Source organism: Anopheles funestus, chromosome 3RL (genome assembly GCF_943734845.2).
Source record: "Anopheles funestus chromosome 3RL, idAnoFuneDA-416_04, whole genome shotgun sequence".
NCBI classification, from domain to species: domain Eukaryota; kingdom Metazoa; phylum Arthropoda; class Insecta; order Diptera; family Culicidae; genus Anopheles; species Anopheles funestus.
This window is the reverse complement of record NC_064599.1, coordinates 75,324,598-75,345,203: the sequence shown is the minus strand read 5'-3', so window position 1 is coordinate 75,345,203 and position 20,606 is coordinate 75,324,598. Positions and strand designations below refer to the sequence as shown.

The 20,606-nt window shown below is 41.1% G+C and overlaps 1 protein-coding gene across 6 annotated transcripts in view; it reads right to left on the bottom strand.

Annotated features, from left to right (window-relative positions):
* LOC125766968 (protein O-mannosyl-transferase Tmtc3) overlaps positions 1-20,606 on the bottom strand; it is a 169,060-nt gene that overhangs the window by 6,365 nt on the left and 142,089 nt on the right. For all 6 annotated transcript variants that reach the window (XM_049433118.1, XM_049433117.1, XM_049433119.1 and 3 more), the window contains exons 8-9: positions 20,181-20,362; positions 9,452-9,707 (exon numbers count right to left, since the gene is read on the bottom strand). In XM_049433118.1, coding sequence (XP_049289075.1) covers positions 9,452-9,707; positions 20,181-20,362 — 438 coding nt within the window. The remainder of the gene's footprint in view (positions 1-9,451; positions 9,708-20,180; positions 20,363-20,606) is intronic.

The following is a 20,606-nucleotide window of genomic DNA, read 5'->3' as shown; positions in this document are numbered from 1 at the left end:
AATTTGTGGACCAGATCGAATAAACGTTGTTTACATAGAACTCAAAGATGGATTACGCGAATGTCTTTCTTACTAGTTGTCTTAGATGTTGTTGTCTTAGATTACTAGTTGTGTTTAATCATCTACTTAAGGAAAAGCCGGTAATGCAAATAAAAAGTAGATTCAATTGCACTTCAAACTTCAAACCTCGTACTAAATATATAAAAATGAACCGAATCCTTTTTATATCCTGGAAAATATGTTTGTTAAAAGAATAACCGAAAAAAGTTGAATGTGTAAATCTATAATTATTTGAATTATTGATACTATAAGTGAAGTATATCTAATTGCTTTTTTACAAAATAAGGATATTTAATTGACATTGGAATCGAAAGAAAAAAAAATGCGAATTTTTAATTCATTAAGTATTTAATTTGTTCATATTAATATACTTTTTTTCTCCCTCGCTGTACTGCTATTGTCGGACGAATCCCTCCGTAGAGTAACAAATTTTAGATTAAAATATTAAAAATTAATCGCCCCCCAAGAAATAGCTCGCTAATCGACAGGTGAAGTGAAGCAGCGTAGTCCATTTACTACGTTTAATTATGCAACGTAAAGCGATGGAGAGTGGCCCGACCAGGTTTACCGGGAAAATGTGATCCATGAAATGCCAACCATTATGTCATGATGATACGTCACGAGCTCTAACTAGCTGCGCCGGTTGTCTGTCAGCCCGCGGAAATTTCACGATACCGTTCCAATTCTTGACACTTGATGCACGTGGAAAGGATGTAATTGTATCATCCGCTTCGGTCTGAATTCTCGATACGGCGAGCATTAGCACAGGCTTTTGTATAAAATATTACCAGAGATACCAACATTAGACGTACTATTGCTCAAGGATTCCTCAAGAAAAAAACAGGTGGACAAAAGAATGTTTCTTTTGTTATTTCTTCTCCTCTTTCCGTGCTGTCCAAAATATCAAGGATATCAAGGACTTTGATTTAATGTCAAAAGGAAAAAAGGAAGGCATCCCCGCAGTCAAGGTTTTTATCGCGCCGTAAAGGTAACAAGTAAACCGAAACGGAAAGTCACCCAAGCCACATCACCGGGCCTCCTGGTGGTTCAATCAATGTGAACGATTGCTTTAATTAAATTCCTCCTTTTTCTTCCACCTACTGTCTCCTCCATTTGTCTTCGCAAACGGAAATCCTTGCGTGATAAGAATGTGGACGTTTCGGTGTGATCGGCCCCAGGAAAGGAACTAAGGCTCCACACAAATGAATATTCGATTCAGCTTATGCGCTTTCGCTATCGGAAATCGATGAGATAAAACAAAACAAAGCGTAACCATGTTCCAACATCCGGAACGTGTCAAGTCTTGTCGACAATTATCCTACGTCCAACGACACAATGGAGAAGTCGGTGGTTTGGATTTGTGTTACATGAGTCACGGAACGGTTTTCGTGTCCCGGTGGTAAAGTCCTCCTGATTATCTTACGCGATGAAGGACGCGTTTTCGATTAAAAACTGATCAGATAAATCTACTGCCCAAGAACACAGCTGGGCATTGGCGAAATCGAGAGTGCCCTTGAGCGGAAGGAATGTCGATGATGGTGGTCTTTCGTCGGATTCATCTTCTGCCTACGATGATGACAGTCTTCCCGTGCAAGACTTTACCATGGTGATGCCTGTGATGCCTGCTTCCGGATGTTGGCTCACTTTCGGTAAATCTTGATAATGGTGAACGATAATGAGGATACCATTGAAATCGTCTTTTCCTTTCCGGCTCGTTCCGTCTCTGTTCGAACCTCGCGCCGAGAACGGTTGTCGACCGTGATGAAGATGATGTATACACACGGGTAAGAGTGAAGACTTTGTTTCGATTTTGTGCCCACCGGAGAGTGTTTGTGGGTGATCCCGGTGGCAGATGGCTCGCAAAAGATGTCGATAATCGATAAATAATTATTTACCTTCGGTTTCCCGTTTTCACCGTGCGTTTTTCTGCCACCTAACGTGACAACAGTTTTCTTTTCATTTCCCCTTAATGTTCGCCTGTTCCAATTTTCGTGTGCGAGCGGTTAGCATATTTTCATACCAAGACTGCTGCTGTGCAGTTTTGGTTGGGCCGTTTGTTTGTTTGTAAAAGGGCCACACCGGATGCGTACTTGTGGAGGTTTATTTGATGAAAAGAAGATATCGTTCGCCTCTCGTTACAACCGTTTGTTATTTAATACACATTTTCTTCGCTCGTTATTACGTACAGGTTCAGCTTTCGGGGTAATATATTTTTTTGCATCGAGATCTACTTTTTCATCCTCATCAATTTGTCTTGTTGTGTCGGTGTCCTTTTTTTCGGGAGGATAAAACGATCTTATCGATCGGATTGTCAGTTCATCGGTGGAATAAAAGCTTGAAAAATGGTGATTATTGATTTAAGTGGTATTTCGTTTTCTTGATTGCTTTAACAAACAATAAACGTGAGCTTAGCAATTTGAGAAATTTGAGATGATAACGACGATTTGATAAAGAATTTGCTTATAGAAAAAACAGTTGTTTTCGACCGAAAAAAAAATATTACAATTGCTTAATACATATCTAGCATCCCATTAAAATTTACATGTGTAAAATCCTAATTCTTTGGTGCAATTAAAAATGGACGGTTTGATAAGACATGGTTGTACAGCTAAAGCTTGAGTATTGTACATTCCATCCCTGTGTTGTTGTCTGCTGAAACTCAACCACCACAGTAGTATAACGTCAGTTCTTTCCTCATCTTGAAAACATGATTGTCTAAAGCAATCAAAATGTCTCCCAGGTGGAACACAGGCTGCTCCGGTACCCATCGGTAGCATTAGTTACCCCTGTGAGATGTGTCACAGTACGCCCGAGGGTATTATTATTCTCCTATCACAATCCCTGCATCATCTCCATTGCAATGTACCGAAAACATACAGAACAAAACGAGAGAAAAAAAGCATGCAAAACGTGCAAAAAGCTCAACACTTGCCCGTGCAGATGAAAATATGAATTGCAATGGAAACATGCGCATCTCGTACACCACTTGTGTGCATCGGTCATGCACCGCTTTACCTGCACTTCCGATTCTGGGCATCACTGGGTGTGCAGAGATCTGCACCGTTGTTTGTGGGGAGAACGAGCATATATATAAAAAAGGACACTAAAAAGAAAACTACATTCGAGCGCTGAATAATCTCGACACCCGTGGGACTAACCTCAACATAGCCACCATTACCATTCGCATAATAATAATGCCGGTTTGAAGAAAAAAAAAATACAACAACTAACTGCATTTGCTTATTTTTGTACCACTAACACTTCCTGCCAAACCGTGTGCATGTGTCGGAGGATGATGGGTTCATATGTGTTGCAGAACCCGGCGGAATCACCCCGGGGAGATAATCACTGACGACCGTCTAGACAGTTGTACGGTCGTTTGAATGGCAAACGGAACCGGTAGAATACACACATACTTGCAAAAATTTCATTTAGTTTTAGAATTTATGTCACTTTAATCCCTCGAGCAGTGGTTAGAGGATGGATGGCGTCATCGGTTGAAGAGTAGCGAAAGCATTAAAAAAAAACATACAAGCGTGAGATGGGAAAGCGTTTTCAGTGTGCTGAGTTTAAGTGGACAGAATTGTGGCGGAGCACAATTGAAGCTGTCCGACAGGATGGCATGGGACGGAAGCAACCGTTGACCGGGCGTTGGGTAATCTGTTTCGAGCAAAAGGATGGTAAATGGGGTCGGTACAAATTCTAATTTGAATTTTGTTTCTAATACAATGAATTCTGCGCTATGTGCGATGAGAGTGTAGAGAATAATTTTTCATTTTGAAATAAAAAAAACGTATAAACAGATTGTAGAATGATGGTGAAATTGGACCTAAGTTAAATTAAATTGCAAAACTTTATAAAAAATAAAAAAAAATTGAATTTATAAAAATAATTTGTTTCAGATGTACAGCTTGACGGTACTTCTGAGGATAAAAAAACCAATAATTTGTTTAGTTAAAACCATTACGTCAAAGAACTGATGTTGAAAACAGCATCATTCGCATGCCATAAATTATTATATTTGCAAATTGCATACATTTAGGCGTATTATTTTTCCTTCAATTCATTTTACATGACCATTGCAACCGTTTCCGCGTGAGTTGATATTTTTTTCTAGAACAAATTTAACCAAACAAACAAAAATTTAAACAGTTTTAATCCAAAAACTTATAACAGCTTCCAACAAAGAAATAAACCTTCATTTCTACAATTGCTTGTATCGTGTTTATTTATTATTTGATTTGCTTTTCCAATTAAAGCCACTTCTACATTTCAAATTCATACAAATTTATCTTAGGATTCTTGAAATAAATTGAAAAAAAAAACTATCACACTCACATTTACGATATTCATCTCTAAAACAACCAGCGCCACTATAATCTAATTAGTTTAAAAGTCTCTACACCGAAAAAAAATTGTCCCAAGTGTAAACAACAAATCAAGGAATTGCTTTACAGCTTTCCTCCGGTGCAACCTTCCCACCGGTAGGGATTTTGAATGACCCGGCCCGATCCTTTACCAACTGCCAACAGTGGTAGAGTGACATGAAATTGATGAGTTTTCTTATTTGACCGTCTAGTGCTGCCATACCACCACCAGCGCAAACTCACATTTCTGCCACCAAACAGTTCTACCTTCAAACATGAATTTAGTCCGAAGGCTTATCACTTATAGAAATTGCAAGTATGCGAAAGAAACAAAATACAAATGCTTAACCATTGAAGCTTTTACGCCCGGTAGAGACTTGGATCCCCGTTCCAAGTACGAGTGCGGAAACGGGAAGAGGGAGGTTGAAAAAAATGGCCAAAAACCTTGCGCGAAAGCTTAAATGGAGAGGAGATTTTGCCCTCAGCGGTAATCAATCTTCTCGCGCACTGCAAGAATGAAAACATTCTTTTTTTGGGTTTTGTTCGTAACGCTCGCATAGGCAGTGCTACCAGAACTAATGGAAGGCTTCTGCTGCCCATGGGCGTATGAGCCGGAAGGTTTCGCTGCAGTAATACAGTAATTGAGCAGTGAGATGAAACAAAACAGTGAAAAAAAAACCCCCGCGGCGAACATATACATACAGAAATATCCGAAAACAAACCCTGCCTTGTTGCCGGCATTTGGGTAACACAAATTGGGAAGGGACGAGGCAATGATTTGCCAAAAACGAAAAAGATTTCAACGTTGAGTTATCGTTGACTCATAAATCTAAATAAATGGTGCAACGTTCAAAGATGCGGCTACACATTAAGCGAAGAGTCTAGGATTAGTGGCGCGAAGCGAAATGTGGGAAACAATGAGGGAAAGATTTGAGATATGGAAACGAAGCGTAAGCAGAGTGGAATGGAACAGGGGAATGTTTTTTTTTCGTCATCTTCCTTTTACTACTTTATGATTCAAGAAGCAATTTGCTGTTTGTTTGCTTTGGAATCAAGGACATACTTACGCAGTGTGCGTGTTTTCGATATTGCAACACTTTTTGGATCTAGAAACATCGTCTTTATATAAAAATTCGAGCTGGTCTAGATATTAACGAAATTCAGTTTATAATAGGTACTAGATTGGCCGTAAATGGATGATTTTTCATTTCGATTGCATACATGTAGACGCAAACGTATTAACAACAGCATTAATGTGCTATAAAGCTGTATAGATTTTCGTAAATTTAAAAACAAAATATTTGTTTTTATCTTATTCTTATGAAAAATGCACGAAACTAAAACTTGGAGTTTATTTTATAAAAAAGGTTAAATTTTTTATACACAAAAATGTAATGTTCTAGTGTTACTACAGTTTATACGTAAAACACGTACACTAAGTGTATGAAAATGTGAATAAAAATTTGGAAATGTGGTCACTTTTGAGGGTTTACTGAATGCGTTTATTCCTCTTAATTTGGAATTGCTAGAATAGCGACACAAATTGTGCATGCCGAATCTAACCCAAATTGGAAGGAAAGTATTGATTTTTTCCCTTCATTGTGGCTTGCAAAATCCTTTGAAGGGCATGCCAAGAAATAAGAAAAGGCACACTTTAAAGCGTTACGAGCAGAAAGGATTATGAAGAGGATTCCAAGCAACTGGGTTATTACTTCAACCGGAACCGGAATGTCGTCCGGTGTTGCCATGCCCGGAAGTCCTTCAAAGCTTCGTGAAGTTATACGATCATTTGTGAATATGTACGATGAGAGAGACAGAGAGAGAGGAAGAGAATGGAAAAGCAAAAAAAAAAAGGGAGAAGCAAAACGAAAGCGAATGCCATCGATATTGTAATTCACCGGGCACCCGGCGAGATATGTCCCGTAGAGAAAACGCAAGCAAGCTTTTGACGGAAACTCCTTCATCGGCGGTTTACATTTACAGCCATCGAATGCTCGACTTGTCTTTTCCGAGTTCGTGCACACTCGAGAGGATTAAGGATATGGCATCGACTTGGCTGTAGTCCTTTCGCGAACTGGAACCAGCATCCGGTTTGCTTCTTTCGCGCATGGATGGCGCGCGACTTTACAACGCGCACTGCCATTTGTGTATGTGTGGCAACGTTCGATAAAGATTACCCTACCCACCGGAAAGGAAGTGGGACCAGCCTGGCGAAACGCAGGCTGGCGAAAGGTTTTCTTTCTTTCCCCGGGAACCGTTTTCGTTTTATATGTAAATCCACCGGACGGAAGCCCAAACGGCGGTGGTGTACGAAATGAATCCAAGAAAGGAGCAAAAAAAAAACGGAGATGCCGGTGGAACAATTTAAAGCGCAGCAGAGCAAATCGAATGCACGGAAAGCGAAGGAGCTTCAACATTTAGAAGAGGGTCTTAAGCTTACTGCTAGTGCTGCTGAGAATGCAAAATTGTTCAACTTCCACTTCGCTCGGTTGAATTGGTCGACTGAATCGTTGGATGTTTTGGATGAAGGGAAAACAAATTTCATCCTCAGCAAACAAACGGAGTGTAATATCAATCGCTAGTGGCTTTTCCTGCAATCGATGGGAAACGCGGGAAGGTTTTTACGGGGTGGCGTGACGGACAGGAGAATGTTTCCTTAGAAGGAAGTTTATGGCTGTCATCAAAACTGCAATTTTAAGATTGACTCGAAACACGATTTTCCCAGGAAGTGAAGCTAGGAAAGTGATTGCAACTTTGTTTTGGCATGCAACCCGAACGTCGGTCTTGTTGCTCGGTTACGTTCAGAATCGAGCATGACAGAATGTGCCATACTACATGGCTGCATATGGCTTTATTTGTATGGTCAAAGATTATTAAGAAATGCATAAATGTGATTTGTTTTTGTTATGGTAATCCTGTCACCAAAAATAAATTTTCAATCATAAACAAAATGGCATATAGATTTTACATATTCTATGTTTTGGGTGGTAATGCTATTTTCTAGCAGAGATATTTGTGCGATATTGGATCAAAATTGATTATTCAGGCCTATCATACGTTTGTGAAAATAATGGCCATTTCTTTTAATAAGTTTCTTAAAACTCTTAATAGAAAACCTCAAATTGATCCCACCAAAAAAAATCTCTATTCTTTCATGGGAATTTCAAATAAATTTCCTAAAATATTCCAAATAATTTTCCTCTCAGTATCTTAGGAGTTTATTTGCAATTTCAACAATTATACAACGCTAGGCGTGAACTAATCACATCATGAACCGGACATGCTACATGGGTGGATAATGTCATCTTGATCTTTCTGTTGTTCATATCTATATTATCAGGCACTTTCGGGCTTCTAACACGATTAACAGAAAAACGAAGGAATTCAAAAGATTTTATAACAACTTTAAACGCATAGGTTTATATAAATATACTTATCAGAAAATTCGTATAAGGATTATTTTTAACGTTGCAAAATTTTGTTTAAATCAAGGACATTTTTAAAATCAAATATTCCAGAAATAAGAGATGAAAAATATATACAATAAAATATTACATTAAAATAAATAAAACCACCAATTGGGCGAAACATTTCCTAACCCTTTTGCTTTAAAGAAAATCCGGTCTGAACGAAAGTGTAGATAGACAGATTTACAATGCTAGTTATAAGCTGCTATAGCGCACGGTCACTGCTACAGACGATCGCTAGTAACCGAACCCGAACGGAACGATGTTATCGAAAATGCGATAGATTGAGAGAAAAAAAACTTCAGAAGACAACCCGTGACCGTAGGTTACACAGTCGTCATGATGGGTAAAGGACGATGATGTTATCCGTACGATACGATGCAGGAAATATCGAATCTAGCTGACGGAAGCAACAAGGGGCAACGACCGGATTGGATTGGCTTCTACATCATCATCAACGAAACTAAGAATGCGATATCGCCGAAGGTGTGGATGCGTATTTTCACTCGAACAAATGAAAATGCCGTGCGGTTTGGGGTCATTCGGTGGAAAATCGATCGACCGAAGCTGGTCGGGGACGAAGGAAATTGGTCCCACGTTTCGCCGTTCGATCCATGGTCAGCCATTGAAAGTTTCTGCTTCTTCGTGTTAAAGGGACAGTGGAAGAGGGGTGCGGGGAAGAAACCCGGGAAAAGGTTGAACTGACCAAGAAAATCGATAAAGAAAAAGACATCGCCTCTAAAAAGAAAAGAAAGGGATCACAACGTATCCCACCGTTCTGTTCGCATGAGTGAGCGATCGGAACGTGCCTGAGGATTCGGTTGTTCACTCGTCGTGAAGAAGACTAGCTTTGAGTAGAACCATGTGTGTGTGTGTGAGGCTTTAATGTGAACTGTTTGCCTTGATTCGATGGGTATGAAATAGACAAGCGGAATGCGTAGAACATTCTACACCGGGCAATCGTCAGGAAGTGAAATAAATGTGTTGCTAGCGAAGGACTAAAAAACAAGAAAGAAACAAAAATCATTACCAAACGGATTTTGACGCATCTCATGAGTTGTCACACAGTGGCCACATAACCACCCCTACGATCCCACTTTCCCCTTTGCCCGATCGAGCGATGTGGTGTGGGTGAACGAATTTCATAGCCATTTTCCGGGCATCCTTGGGGAAAAGAATGAGAAAAGTAATGGCCTCGGGTTTTGTCGATGCATGGCACGAAAATTGAAATCAACAGCAAACTTGAGAATGGGTAGGATATGTTTGCCAGATAATGATGATAAACCGCTTCGTTCAGCTACGTTGGAATCAGTTTGAGCTTGCGGAAGAGATAGATTTCCCATGCGTGATTGTGTGGTTCGCTTGAGATTTGGTGTACATACGGTTATGCTTTCCCTTATTATTCACATAAAGAAGATAGAAAAAGTTTAAATAAAACCGAAGCGAACCTGTGTTTAACACTAAATCCATAGCAGAGATTATGGAACATCACTAGCGGGAATTTAATAACTTCAGTTTTACTAATTAAAATGAGTAATTAAAAAAAGTTCTACTCACCATAACAACTACGGCTGACTTTTGACGATGGTTTTCGATGAAGGCAACCCATGCCAATACGCCAATCATGCTGTACGATCCCAGGGTGGCCAAATTGCGTGGATCCGTAAACGACTCGACCAAGGGAACCGTTCCCATCGTCCAGTCGCAGCACAGATCGCAAGGGAATAGTAGCAACCAGAGGTTGACTGAGACGAGATAGTTATACGACAATTGCCGAGCTGGGGTCACCGCCACGGATGCTGGATTGTCGAATCTGAAATAAAGAGAGAGAGAGAGAAAAGTATTAGAAATGTTGACTAGACTGTAAGACTAGAACGATAAGTTTTAGTCGTCCAAAACCAGAAGTGACATGTAAGAGCGCATTAAATGCTAAGAAAGAAGCTGTAGGGTAGAGTGACCACATCGTTTTACTGGAAGTTTGGAACATCCAGTCAAACAGTGTAAAAGAACCTGGACTACAATTACTCAAAAAGAAACTGCTGATGATGTTGGTGATATGAAGATATCAAGTATCCACCAAGAAAATCCACGAACTCAAACCTTTTTTCAGAAGAAGATACTTCAGTTATCTCAGTACTACAGGACTTTTTGCAATAAGGCTAGAGAGTGTCTTCCGGAAATTGTTTCCCATCATGCGAAGAGTTGATTGGAGAAATATTGGATGGTTAAAGATAAACGTTTTAGAGAAGATCGTCAATCCTCTTCAAGAACATCTGATGCGACCGACAGGCTTTAAAGTTTAAACGGAGTCACTACTCCAATAACCTTGAGGAAAAAACGGATCCAGGCTATTCCAACAATTGACATTTTCTTTTTAATCAGCCTTTGTTCTAGTTCTAGTTCTAGGTTCTAGTTCTGGAGCTAGGCGTAGGGTCGCTTGAATGCATTTTTCTAGAAGTTTCAATAAATAAATAATTTCTCCAAACTTTATTTTATTGAATTATGGATATTAATTTTTCTCACCGCCAATCGAAGTCAATTTTTAACACACATCACACGAAGCATAGTCACGTGAAGAAAGGCCATTTAAAGGGGACATTTCTTACTGCATGCGGCATATCATAAACCAATGGCGATTGGATAGTTGATCACCAATTCTTAATGACACGCACACGTATCATGGGCGTGACTGGGACCATATAACGTAAAATCGCACCCATGCCAAAAGAGCCATCGTTCCCTTTTGGATGGTTTGCTCATCCGTACGATTCGCAGCTGAAAGTGGTCGCAAAATAATATGATCGATAGTAAAGCTTTCATATTTTTACGAGAATGAAATTAGATATTTTATTGGCCTTGGGTTGCACGGGTTGACACGACCAAATTGGCTTTCGCTTCCACGCGGTGGTTTGTGAATCTTGGCCGCGCGGTATCGCTTGGTGACAATATATACGTCTGGTTGCACGGTACCGTCGTGCGTCGTAATCGTTGGTGACATGTGACATCGGGGTTTTACAGTGGATGAAGGATAATGGAAGCAGACAAACAGCCATGAAGGGTCGGAGGTGGTGGAGTTGGTGGTGTTGTAGCAGGTAAATCTCACCATTTCCTTGCTAAGTGAAACCATTTTTCTGCATTTTCCACAACGTCCCGCTATGCTTGGGTTGTGGTAACCCTGCTAAGACGGCTACCATCCGGTTGCTCGCGCAACAAAGTAACATTTCCGCGAGCACCAAACTCGTCAGCGCGACGGCGTCACAACCGCTGAGGGAAGGAACACTCTTTTTTTGTTGTTGCTGTATTCTGTGCCAAGCATCAAGGAAAGGTACTTCTACAAAGCACCTCTGTCAGCGTAATAAAAGGAAAAAGCCAAACATTCAACACACGCACAGGTTGTTACTGTGACCGGGGTGGTGGCGAGTGCGCTGTCACCATCGCGAACTTTGGCTTGGGAGGTAGGAATCCGTGCGGCAGGAAGCGCACGAAAGGACAAGGCTCGGGAAAACAGTTATCCTTGACGGTCCTTGAACGGTTTCGGGAAATGGTTGTGCACGGAGACGCGACCCGAGCAAACCTAGAGAAACGAAGTCATCAACGTTTTTGCTATTGCGCGATTTCACGTCATAAAACTACCATAAAGGTTAATAATTTTCCTTCTCCGCTGTACAGCCGGTGATGGGCAAAGGACATGTTACCGTCGGTCGGAAGGTTGTGAAGTGACAGGACCATTTCTGCTGTCATGTTTGCTTACGCGCGCTACTTGAGTAAGCGTGATGGCTGCCGGGATCCGTGCGGTGGGGGGCCTTTGTACAGCCGAGTGCAGACAATAAGCAGCGAATGAATAGATTGTTAACCGATGTTGGAGCGAATAGGTTTTTTTCGTGTAACATTGTTCCTACGTTTTTTCAGTTTGATAATGGATTTTGAATTACTTATTCAATGTATAATACAAGGACTTCTTAAGTAGCTTTTAAAGGCTATTTAAAACGAAATGTATCTAATATTGGCGTCACAACAATAAAGATTAATATTTGATAAAAACAACTCATCTTGTGAACAAATGCAACAAAAGTCCATGTTTTATAGGTTATTATTGCTTTGCACTTATTCACACCTATAGAACTTCCATTTAGCGCAACAACCTAATACAGGGGTAGGCACACTTATCACCAAAAAGAACAAACCCCAACACAGGTTTGAGAAAGACGAATTTATCCTTAAGATATTTAAACTCTAATACATGTTTTTAATATCCATGTTAAAAAACAAAATCAATAATATCAAAACTGTGCCACTGTCCCAGAAACCCGAAATATTTACACAAGAATTAGGGGAAATTATTAAATCATAGATAACATATCTATGATAACATAATATTGTTGTACTATTTGTACATATTTGTCTTTCTAAATTAAAGAATGCAATGTTCCTGTTATTGCTTTCCCAAACTTTTTTGTAATTAATTCTCCCAGCAAACTTCATATCGCTGAAAAACTAAAATAAAACAATTCGTGTGGGGTTCGAATTGAAAGAAAAAGTACAGTGGATGTCGTGGTAACGAGATCTTGTGTTCTTATCAAGGATTTCCAAAATTTTCTCATGGACCGGAAAAAATCTACGTGCGTTATCACCATCATGCTTGACATTTTCGGCTTAAATTTAAAATTTATAAAATAATTTTGTAGCTTTTAATTAAACTCCTTTCCATTATTTTGCTTTCCTCTCCTCCAATATTAGAGAAATGTTAAAAAATAATACATATTTAAATTCATATTTAAAAATGTTTTTTCATGTATAAATACTGCTTCTAATTCGAAAATCAATCCCAGACCGACTTGGTGGCGTATGTGATAAACGGTGCCAGTTCCACACGACAGAATCAGCTATCAAATTCGGACCGTCCCTTGTAGCAAGGACTGACAAAAACCGAGTGTTTTGAAACGTAATTTATTTATGTTCAAGTTTTACTTTACTAAAACTAATGTTTCGTTTAATTGTTTCATCTTCAATTGATACCGTTGTGTATAGTATTATAAGTAAGACAAGCTATAATATAAAAAGTTTCACGAAAACTGTTGCGCTTGTTACTGCAATTTGTGTGTACTCGACTGTCTAAACAACGCACGCGTTTGGTATGCACCATTTTCACCACCACTCGAGGTCACCGGCACAAAGTGAAGGTTGCCCCTTCAGCACGATAAAAATGCTCTATTGCCAAATTGAAGCACCTTCAGCTTTTGCAACGTCACCCGGCACGCCGGTAAATGGTCACGGATGCGAACTATGTAGGGTAGGAATTTGAGTGAAAATAGCAACAGGATCGGGACAGTGCCGTGACCCTCCACCCGTGTGAAGTATGTTGAGAAGCGCAGTAAAACATAAGGGCTGAGAGTGCAATAACTTTCGGTTCATCCACTCGGGGCTAGCAGCAGGTTTTCCTGTGCGTTTTGTACTCTGGTGTGGATCGTTTATTTCCACCGTTTTATGGTAACATTTTTTTTCTCTCTCTCGCTTCTTTCGTCGTTGTTGCCTTGCCTCATCCAGTGGATGTCCTCATAGGGGGGTGATTGTGGGTGTTTTGTTTTGGTTTGAGGGTAGGCAAACGATGGTGTAGGGCATCGGGAAGGAAATCAAATCATTCCAGCAAAATAACGTTTCCAATCAATTTCCTATTATAGCGTCGAATAGTTTAATGTGTCGGCGTACTTCACCTGTCCGGGCTGCCGTAACCTGCCGTGAAGCAGCGCTTCTGAAACGTCGTTAGTGTCAAAGTGAAGCGAGTGGTGCAACGTGTTTCGCACAAATTCAGCGTAAAACGAGAACACCACCCGAGTCGGTCCGTGTCATGTTTGTCGTCGCGAAAAATAAGCATCGGATGAAACGGCAGCAGTGCCACGATTAGATGCTAGATTTATTGGACCATATTCTACGGAAGGTGTGGCTACCAATTTGCCATCAGAAACACCCCGAACACCTTGACAAAACCGGACTTTGGGCGTGTGTGTGTGTGTGTGTGTTGCGACGGGGATGAAATAAGGAAATATTCATTTTAGTTTTCCATCGAAAAACGCACCAGCGTCCTACGAGCTTGTCACCAAAATGAGCTGTCAATTCGATAGGTTACGCATTCACTGGCCTTTTGTGCTGAGCTGTGGGTGTTTACGTACGGTACTGCAAAATAAGATCATTTCCCTCAACATAATGGTTTTGAACCACAAAATTAATCTGGCGGAAGCACGTTTTCGTACCGAACGTGGCGGGCAAATTGCGCCCCAAAATTGTACGAACAATGGGCACGAATGTGGCACAGTGTGTGAGATGCATATATGCTTGTCTTAACGGTAACGGAACCTTTGTCAGCAGCAAGACTCACTACAACACAAAGCGTTTTGTGGCAGGGGTTTTCGGAGAAATGATAATGAAATTGAGATGAATTTGCACACACATGCAAAAAGCTCCATAGCGTCAAATTGAAAGGGCAGCTTTACGTGGAATCAGATGGAATTATGAATCTTCCCTTTTTTGGGGGGAGATTAAATATCACATTCGCATATGACTTCTATTCATGTCTTTCTTAGGAGAATGCTTTTGAATATCATGGATTAAATTAAACTGCACGGCATCTTGCGTCTTTAGTTTCAGATGCTCATATGTATTATGGGAATTGATGTACTAAATAATTTATTTCAAATATTGGGGAAAAATCCTCAACAAAATAATTCATCATTCATTCAATAATTCAATATAGTTCTGGAGAAGGTTGTGGCGCTGGCACTTCGGGTACTTTACGGGAAGGATAATTACGTCTTTAAATTGGACGGTGCAACGGCTCACACGACGAATATCATCCAAGCGTGGTGACGAAAGAGTTTAACAGATTTTCTCGACTAGTCTTTGTGGTCTCCCAGCTCCCCCGACGTTAACCCACTGGACTATTCGGTATGGTCACACATGCTGGCCAAGCAGAACGAACATCAAGTGAACACTACGGACCAATTTCATCAGCTCATTGCCAAGATCTGGGATACCGATGAACTAGATAGAAATTGACTTGGAAAAGTCAATCTTTTTTTACACATTTTGAAAGTGTACTTCATTGAAAATTTTCCATTCTTAGAAACCGCCGAACATTTGAGCGAGTTTCATTAATTGTATTTCAACACCCGATGACCATTTCAATGGAATTAACTACCGTTGCTCGGTACGTGACGTGATTTTCAACACGTTTCCATTAGATTGGCAACTGTTGTATCGAAATTAAATGGAAAACTAAAAAATCGAACTTAAATTACAATATTTTTAAAAGCTATTGTTTAGTTTTATCAGATGAATGAAACACGATAATAAAAACAACGAACAAATTGTTGAAAATTATGTTGGTAGTAATGAAATTATATCAACGAAAAAAATTTGACTTTAAATTGATTAGTATACCCTGCACTGTGAATTAGTATCACCTATTTTATCATTTCAAATCTTTTTAAGGCGATTATCCTGTGACTTTAATGTGAAACAAATTAAACAACATAAATTTTTTAACAACATACACTTCCCGTTGGTATTTCTATTCACTCAAAAGCAATTCCATATAAAGCCTCTAGCATTTCCTTTCAGATCGTTTATAAAGCAGACAATTTCCACTGAATGTGCTCTTCAAGCGTCGTCTTGAATTCAACGTTACCATATGTTGTTCATTTTCTACATCTCTCTTACAGTCTGTTCGTCCGTTTAAAATTCAAAACGGAAAGCAAAAACCCTCCCAAAAAAAAAAAAAAACGAAATTGTGTTGTTATCATAAATCAAATTAAAAACCTATCGAAAGTTGAAGTTTCCCTTTTCTGAATGGAATGCTGTGTTGATACACTCGGCATAAAGTCCTGCGTGGGAATATAAAGCGTAACCACGTTGCAGGAACTGGCACGAGCATAAAAAAAAATATATAATAGGATGTAAGGGAGTAAACCAACGGAACACAGGACGAGGAATGATGAGTAGGCCCTACGTACTGACATGTTTCCCATCAGCCCGAGCGCTTCACATCGAACAGGTTCATCCCTTCCTGGAAGCGGATCCAATGGAAACTGTGACCTATGATCTTCCTTTTATGCCTTTTTCGCACACACAAAAAAACCGGATCACTCCCGGTATCACAGGCATGGAGCGGGCTGGAATATATTTTGCTTATTTTATTTCGAGTACCCTCGTCTTCGTCCCGGCACCGTGCGGGTGCTTTGAGTGAGAGTGTATGCGAGTGTGTGCCGACCCTCGTCAAAACATGAAACATAATTTATGAACCAGCAAGCATCATCTTGCTAGTCTCTCGCCCGAATTTCGTCCCCTTCCCGCCGATGGAGGGTTACTTTTTTCTTCTCACAACAATATAACCCCTTAGCGGACAGAGCTTTCCATTCTCTATTTTTTGTCGTCATTGTCTCGTAGTGAAAGTGTCTTGACCTCATTCGCATTTCTTGCTTACGACCGAAAAGGGGCACGGGGTCTTTGCACTTTGGTGGTGTCCGGAAAAACGAGGTGCAAAGTGGGACGAATCGGGTGACGAAACGATGCGTCACGTATGGGAGGATATGTATGTATATATTTTTTTTACATCGCGAAAACCCCACGGTTAGTAAAATGTTAAAGTGTGCGTGAGAAAATGTACTCCGCCACGAGCCTTCCAGTTGGGGAGGGGCGGTTTGATGATGAATCCGAATTTCGTGTGGAAATTTTATCCGATTTTGGTTCATCAGTTCATGGGTTGGGAGCCTTCAAAATCTGCTTCACTGGTCAATCGGAAAAGGTTCGGCTTGCGATAAGCCGATTTTGCATGGCTTCCCGAATCTCAATGATACATGGAGGCGCCTGGTGCCGCATCGCGGGTATAGAGGGATTATGGTGTGTATATATTTTTTATTTGTTCATCATGAAATAATTCCACCGTGCAGGCGTTAAATCAGTTTACTTCCCTTTTACCCTTCGACCGACGAAACGTTTCGGTCGATGCATACCATCACGGTGGAGCTGATGGAATCGCATTTTTTACGACACGTCGAACAATTTTTGTGACCAACTGTTCCGCAAATAGGCGTGGAATGGAGCGCTTCTCGTCCGGCATGTATTTTCGAATGAAGGTTGGGTAATCTTTTCTACTCTTTTCTGTTCTGCAAGAACTTGCAACTTCAACCGTTCGCTCTCGTTGAGCGGGGAGGCTTATTGTTACATACCATTGATTTTGGTTCGGGCCGGATGATGATGATGGTTCCGCTGCCGCAGTGTTCGGTTCGACCCTTCGGTTCGGATGCACTTAATGGAAATTTAATCATCCGCTACGGGGGATTAATTAATGTTTAATGAAGCCTTTCGTTTCGGTCGCCCCAAAAACGTTCGGTGGTTTTTTTTTGGACGATGAAATACGGTGAATTATCTCCCCCGTTTCTATATTCTCTGTTGGAAGTATAGACGATCAGCCAAGAAACGAAGAAAAGTTGATATACCTAGCTGTCATATGATCCTTGCTAATGGATATTATTGCATCAGTTTGACATTTTACATTAAATGAAGGTAGTAGATAATAATGAAACTAGTAAGAATCGAACCTGTTTAGCATTCATGAATAAATTGTCATACAATATAGAGGAAAATTACTTTCAAAATGTCAATTTAATTACTGTCAATTTATTAGTAATTTCAATGTACAGTCAGTGCATATCTAACATGCATCAAATGATCAAATTTATTTCACGTGTTTTATCCACGTAATAACAAATAAGCACAAAGCAATTCCATGCCCCTGAAAGGTATGCAATACATACATTGTAGCAACGCCTAAATGCAGGCATTTGAGAAAATATACGGCTTTATAAAGATTAGGTGAACAAAATGTCGAAATCAAAACCTAGTTCTTCCTAGAAAAAATAAAATAAGTTACTCATTCTTTGTATGCTTCCCATGCTGCATATCATATCACAACGTTGAAAGCGATTAAATTGTGGTAAATTGACTTGGCTGATGTTCGTTGAATGCACGACACTGTAACTAATGGAGGCGCTTCCAAACGATGAAAATCTGCTCGTCGATGGAAAAACTTGTCCAACAAAGACCGTCCGAATGTGATGCGTGTGTATGGAGGTCAACTTGTCGTAACTGGCACGATGGTGAGCTTCAAAAGCTTAACGCTTTCTCCTATTGCAGAATGCTCACCCGAAAGGGCGAGCCCCTTAAATGTGTCGTACAAATACAAAACCGGTACAAGAAACAACGGTAGTTAAGGTTGAGACGAGTCGGTATGGGCTTGGTCAACTGTAAACCGGACCGAAGGCACAAAACGGATAAGGGTCAGCGGAGGCAGATCACGTGTTGGCGAATCGATAGAGGGCCAAGGCGAGAGTCCGATGTCCCGGCTGGTGATGACAGAGTCGTGTTGGGAAAGGTATGGGTACAGTGTCACCGTTCCTTCGCAGCACAAAACGACCGTAATCCTAATTAAATTCTCTCGTATCTCTCACATCGCAGAGGCGGGTTTGAAGCCATGTCGGTCGGTATACGGTCCGGCTACCTCAGTCCGCCTGTATGTGTGTGTCTGATTTTGAAGTTTGATATACGACCATGGGCATCATGTTCGCAGGGTTCCAGCATTCGTAACATTACCGCACTACAGCTCCGGCCACTATTTTCCCTCCCCGCGGTATCGTGTCATCCAATCGATAGCCGATGAGCATTGTTGTTTATACGGTGGACCATGTTAAACCAGTCTCTCGTCGCCGGGTGCCATCTCGTCCTGTACATCTCATCCATCTACCAACCAATAAACTGGTGGAGGTTCTGTCGCAGCCTGTTCATGCAGCTCGTGGTACGTGCTGGGTGCCGGTCTGCTTGTGCACTGCAGTGGCGCACATAGTTTACGGGGGTCGACATAGTCGTAGTAAATCCCCCGGAAAATCACACACCGGGCCAGGTGCGTAGTGTACCGTGACGTGAGGTTTAGCCTACGGCATACAAGTAGTTTGATTTTACAACGCTTACGCCTAACGCAGTGGGCGGAAATTACATTCATGGGTGATTTATCATATGAGCCGTTCGGCCATGAACGGCCAGTGTAAGTGTTACCGAGCTTTACATTTTTTTGGGCTCTCCTGCGTGTGCTCAACAGAGCTGGAAGGAAACAGTGCACGGTTGTTTTAATGAGAAGATTTTCTGGTTGCCCAATTTGGGTAAGCTTCTCGGTGTACATGGGACATTGACATTGCCTACCTCGTGTTGGTGAACCGTTTCAACGGTATGGCGTTTGTTATAATTAAACACAGGATCATGCAACAATTTCTAATGAACTGATGCATTGTTGCAGGGGTGAAATTGTGTACAGAGGGCGTACCCCAAAACCTAAACTAACAACAGTCGAAAAAAAAACGATGCACAGTTTTATCTGTATCTGAAATCACGTGGAATACATTGCCTACCTTTAGGCGCAACAAGGATAAAACGAATACCATTACATTCTATCCATTTAATTTGTACAGCACAAACCATTGGAACGTTTTTGCAACTCTGTATCACGTAATTTAATCCAGCCAACTACACCTTCGTCATTATTCTATGGTTGCAAGAGAATAATGGTTCGAATTGACTAAAGGCCCTCTCCCGAACACAGATAGTCGACAGATAAAGCTCATTTACCTATTAAAAGATGCATTTGAATGAACTTTCTATCGGGTACGTTAAACCACCCGACAGTATGATATTCGATAATGGAATACGGCACCGATGCATTGCATACATTGCGATCCTTATCAAGAATGCTAACATTCGGGTCAGCATTTTTGAAAATGGAACGGAAAAGAGATGAAGGTAGCGTATTTAATTGGTGCCATAAAGTACGATAAATAATTACCACCGATTGACTGAACGTATCGTTGCCGGGATGGATGCGAACCGAGGCGAACTGTTTTGAAACCAGGTTCAGCGGATTATAAGCTAGGTAACCTAGCGTCGGTGTGCATTAGTAGACAAATTAATCGAATCGGTCTGTATCGGTCTCTGGCCGGGCACATACACTGACGGTGACAGTATCGTGAAGTTCGTACGGAATCATGTGGAACGATCCACATTGCACTGTGCACTGTCACAAACCAATATCCGATGACCGATTGGTAGTACGGCCGATCGACCGATACTTTCTCTCTTGTACCGGGCTCGTAATCAATTTTTCGGCGTTTGCATACCTTCCGGGGGCAGAGTGACAGGTTGGGTCCGGAGCGGTGTACCACGAGATTGATAGCACGAATGTACTCACCTGGTAAAAACGGGCAGCTGGGAGCCCATGATCTGCAGCCGGGCAAACAACAGTGCTACGGTGGTAACGCACAGGACGGCCAATCGGCGGGAAGCTTCATGGGGCCACCAGCCCGTCGGCAGGGCGAACGTTTTCCCGCTCATCATTGACCGGGCCAGATGGTAGATGTCACCGAGTCGTATCTGCGCCAGTGAACCGGAAAAGAGAAAGAAAAATAGGAAGGGATGAGTGTGCTGATGATTGAATTATTCCACTGTACTGGTACACAATCGGGACAACGTCTGGCAAAGGGCTCGGGCCGCTCGACTAATGGCTTGGGCCAAGGTTCGGTGGAAAACTGGACCAAAACCCGTTGACTTGAAGTCGTTGTTGGTTTTTGCGTCGCAAACAGACATCAATTATTACCCGGGCGGCTGGTACTATTGG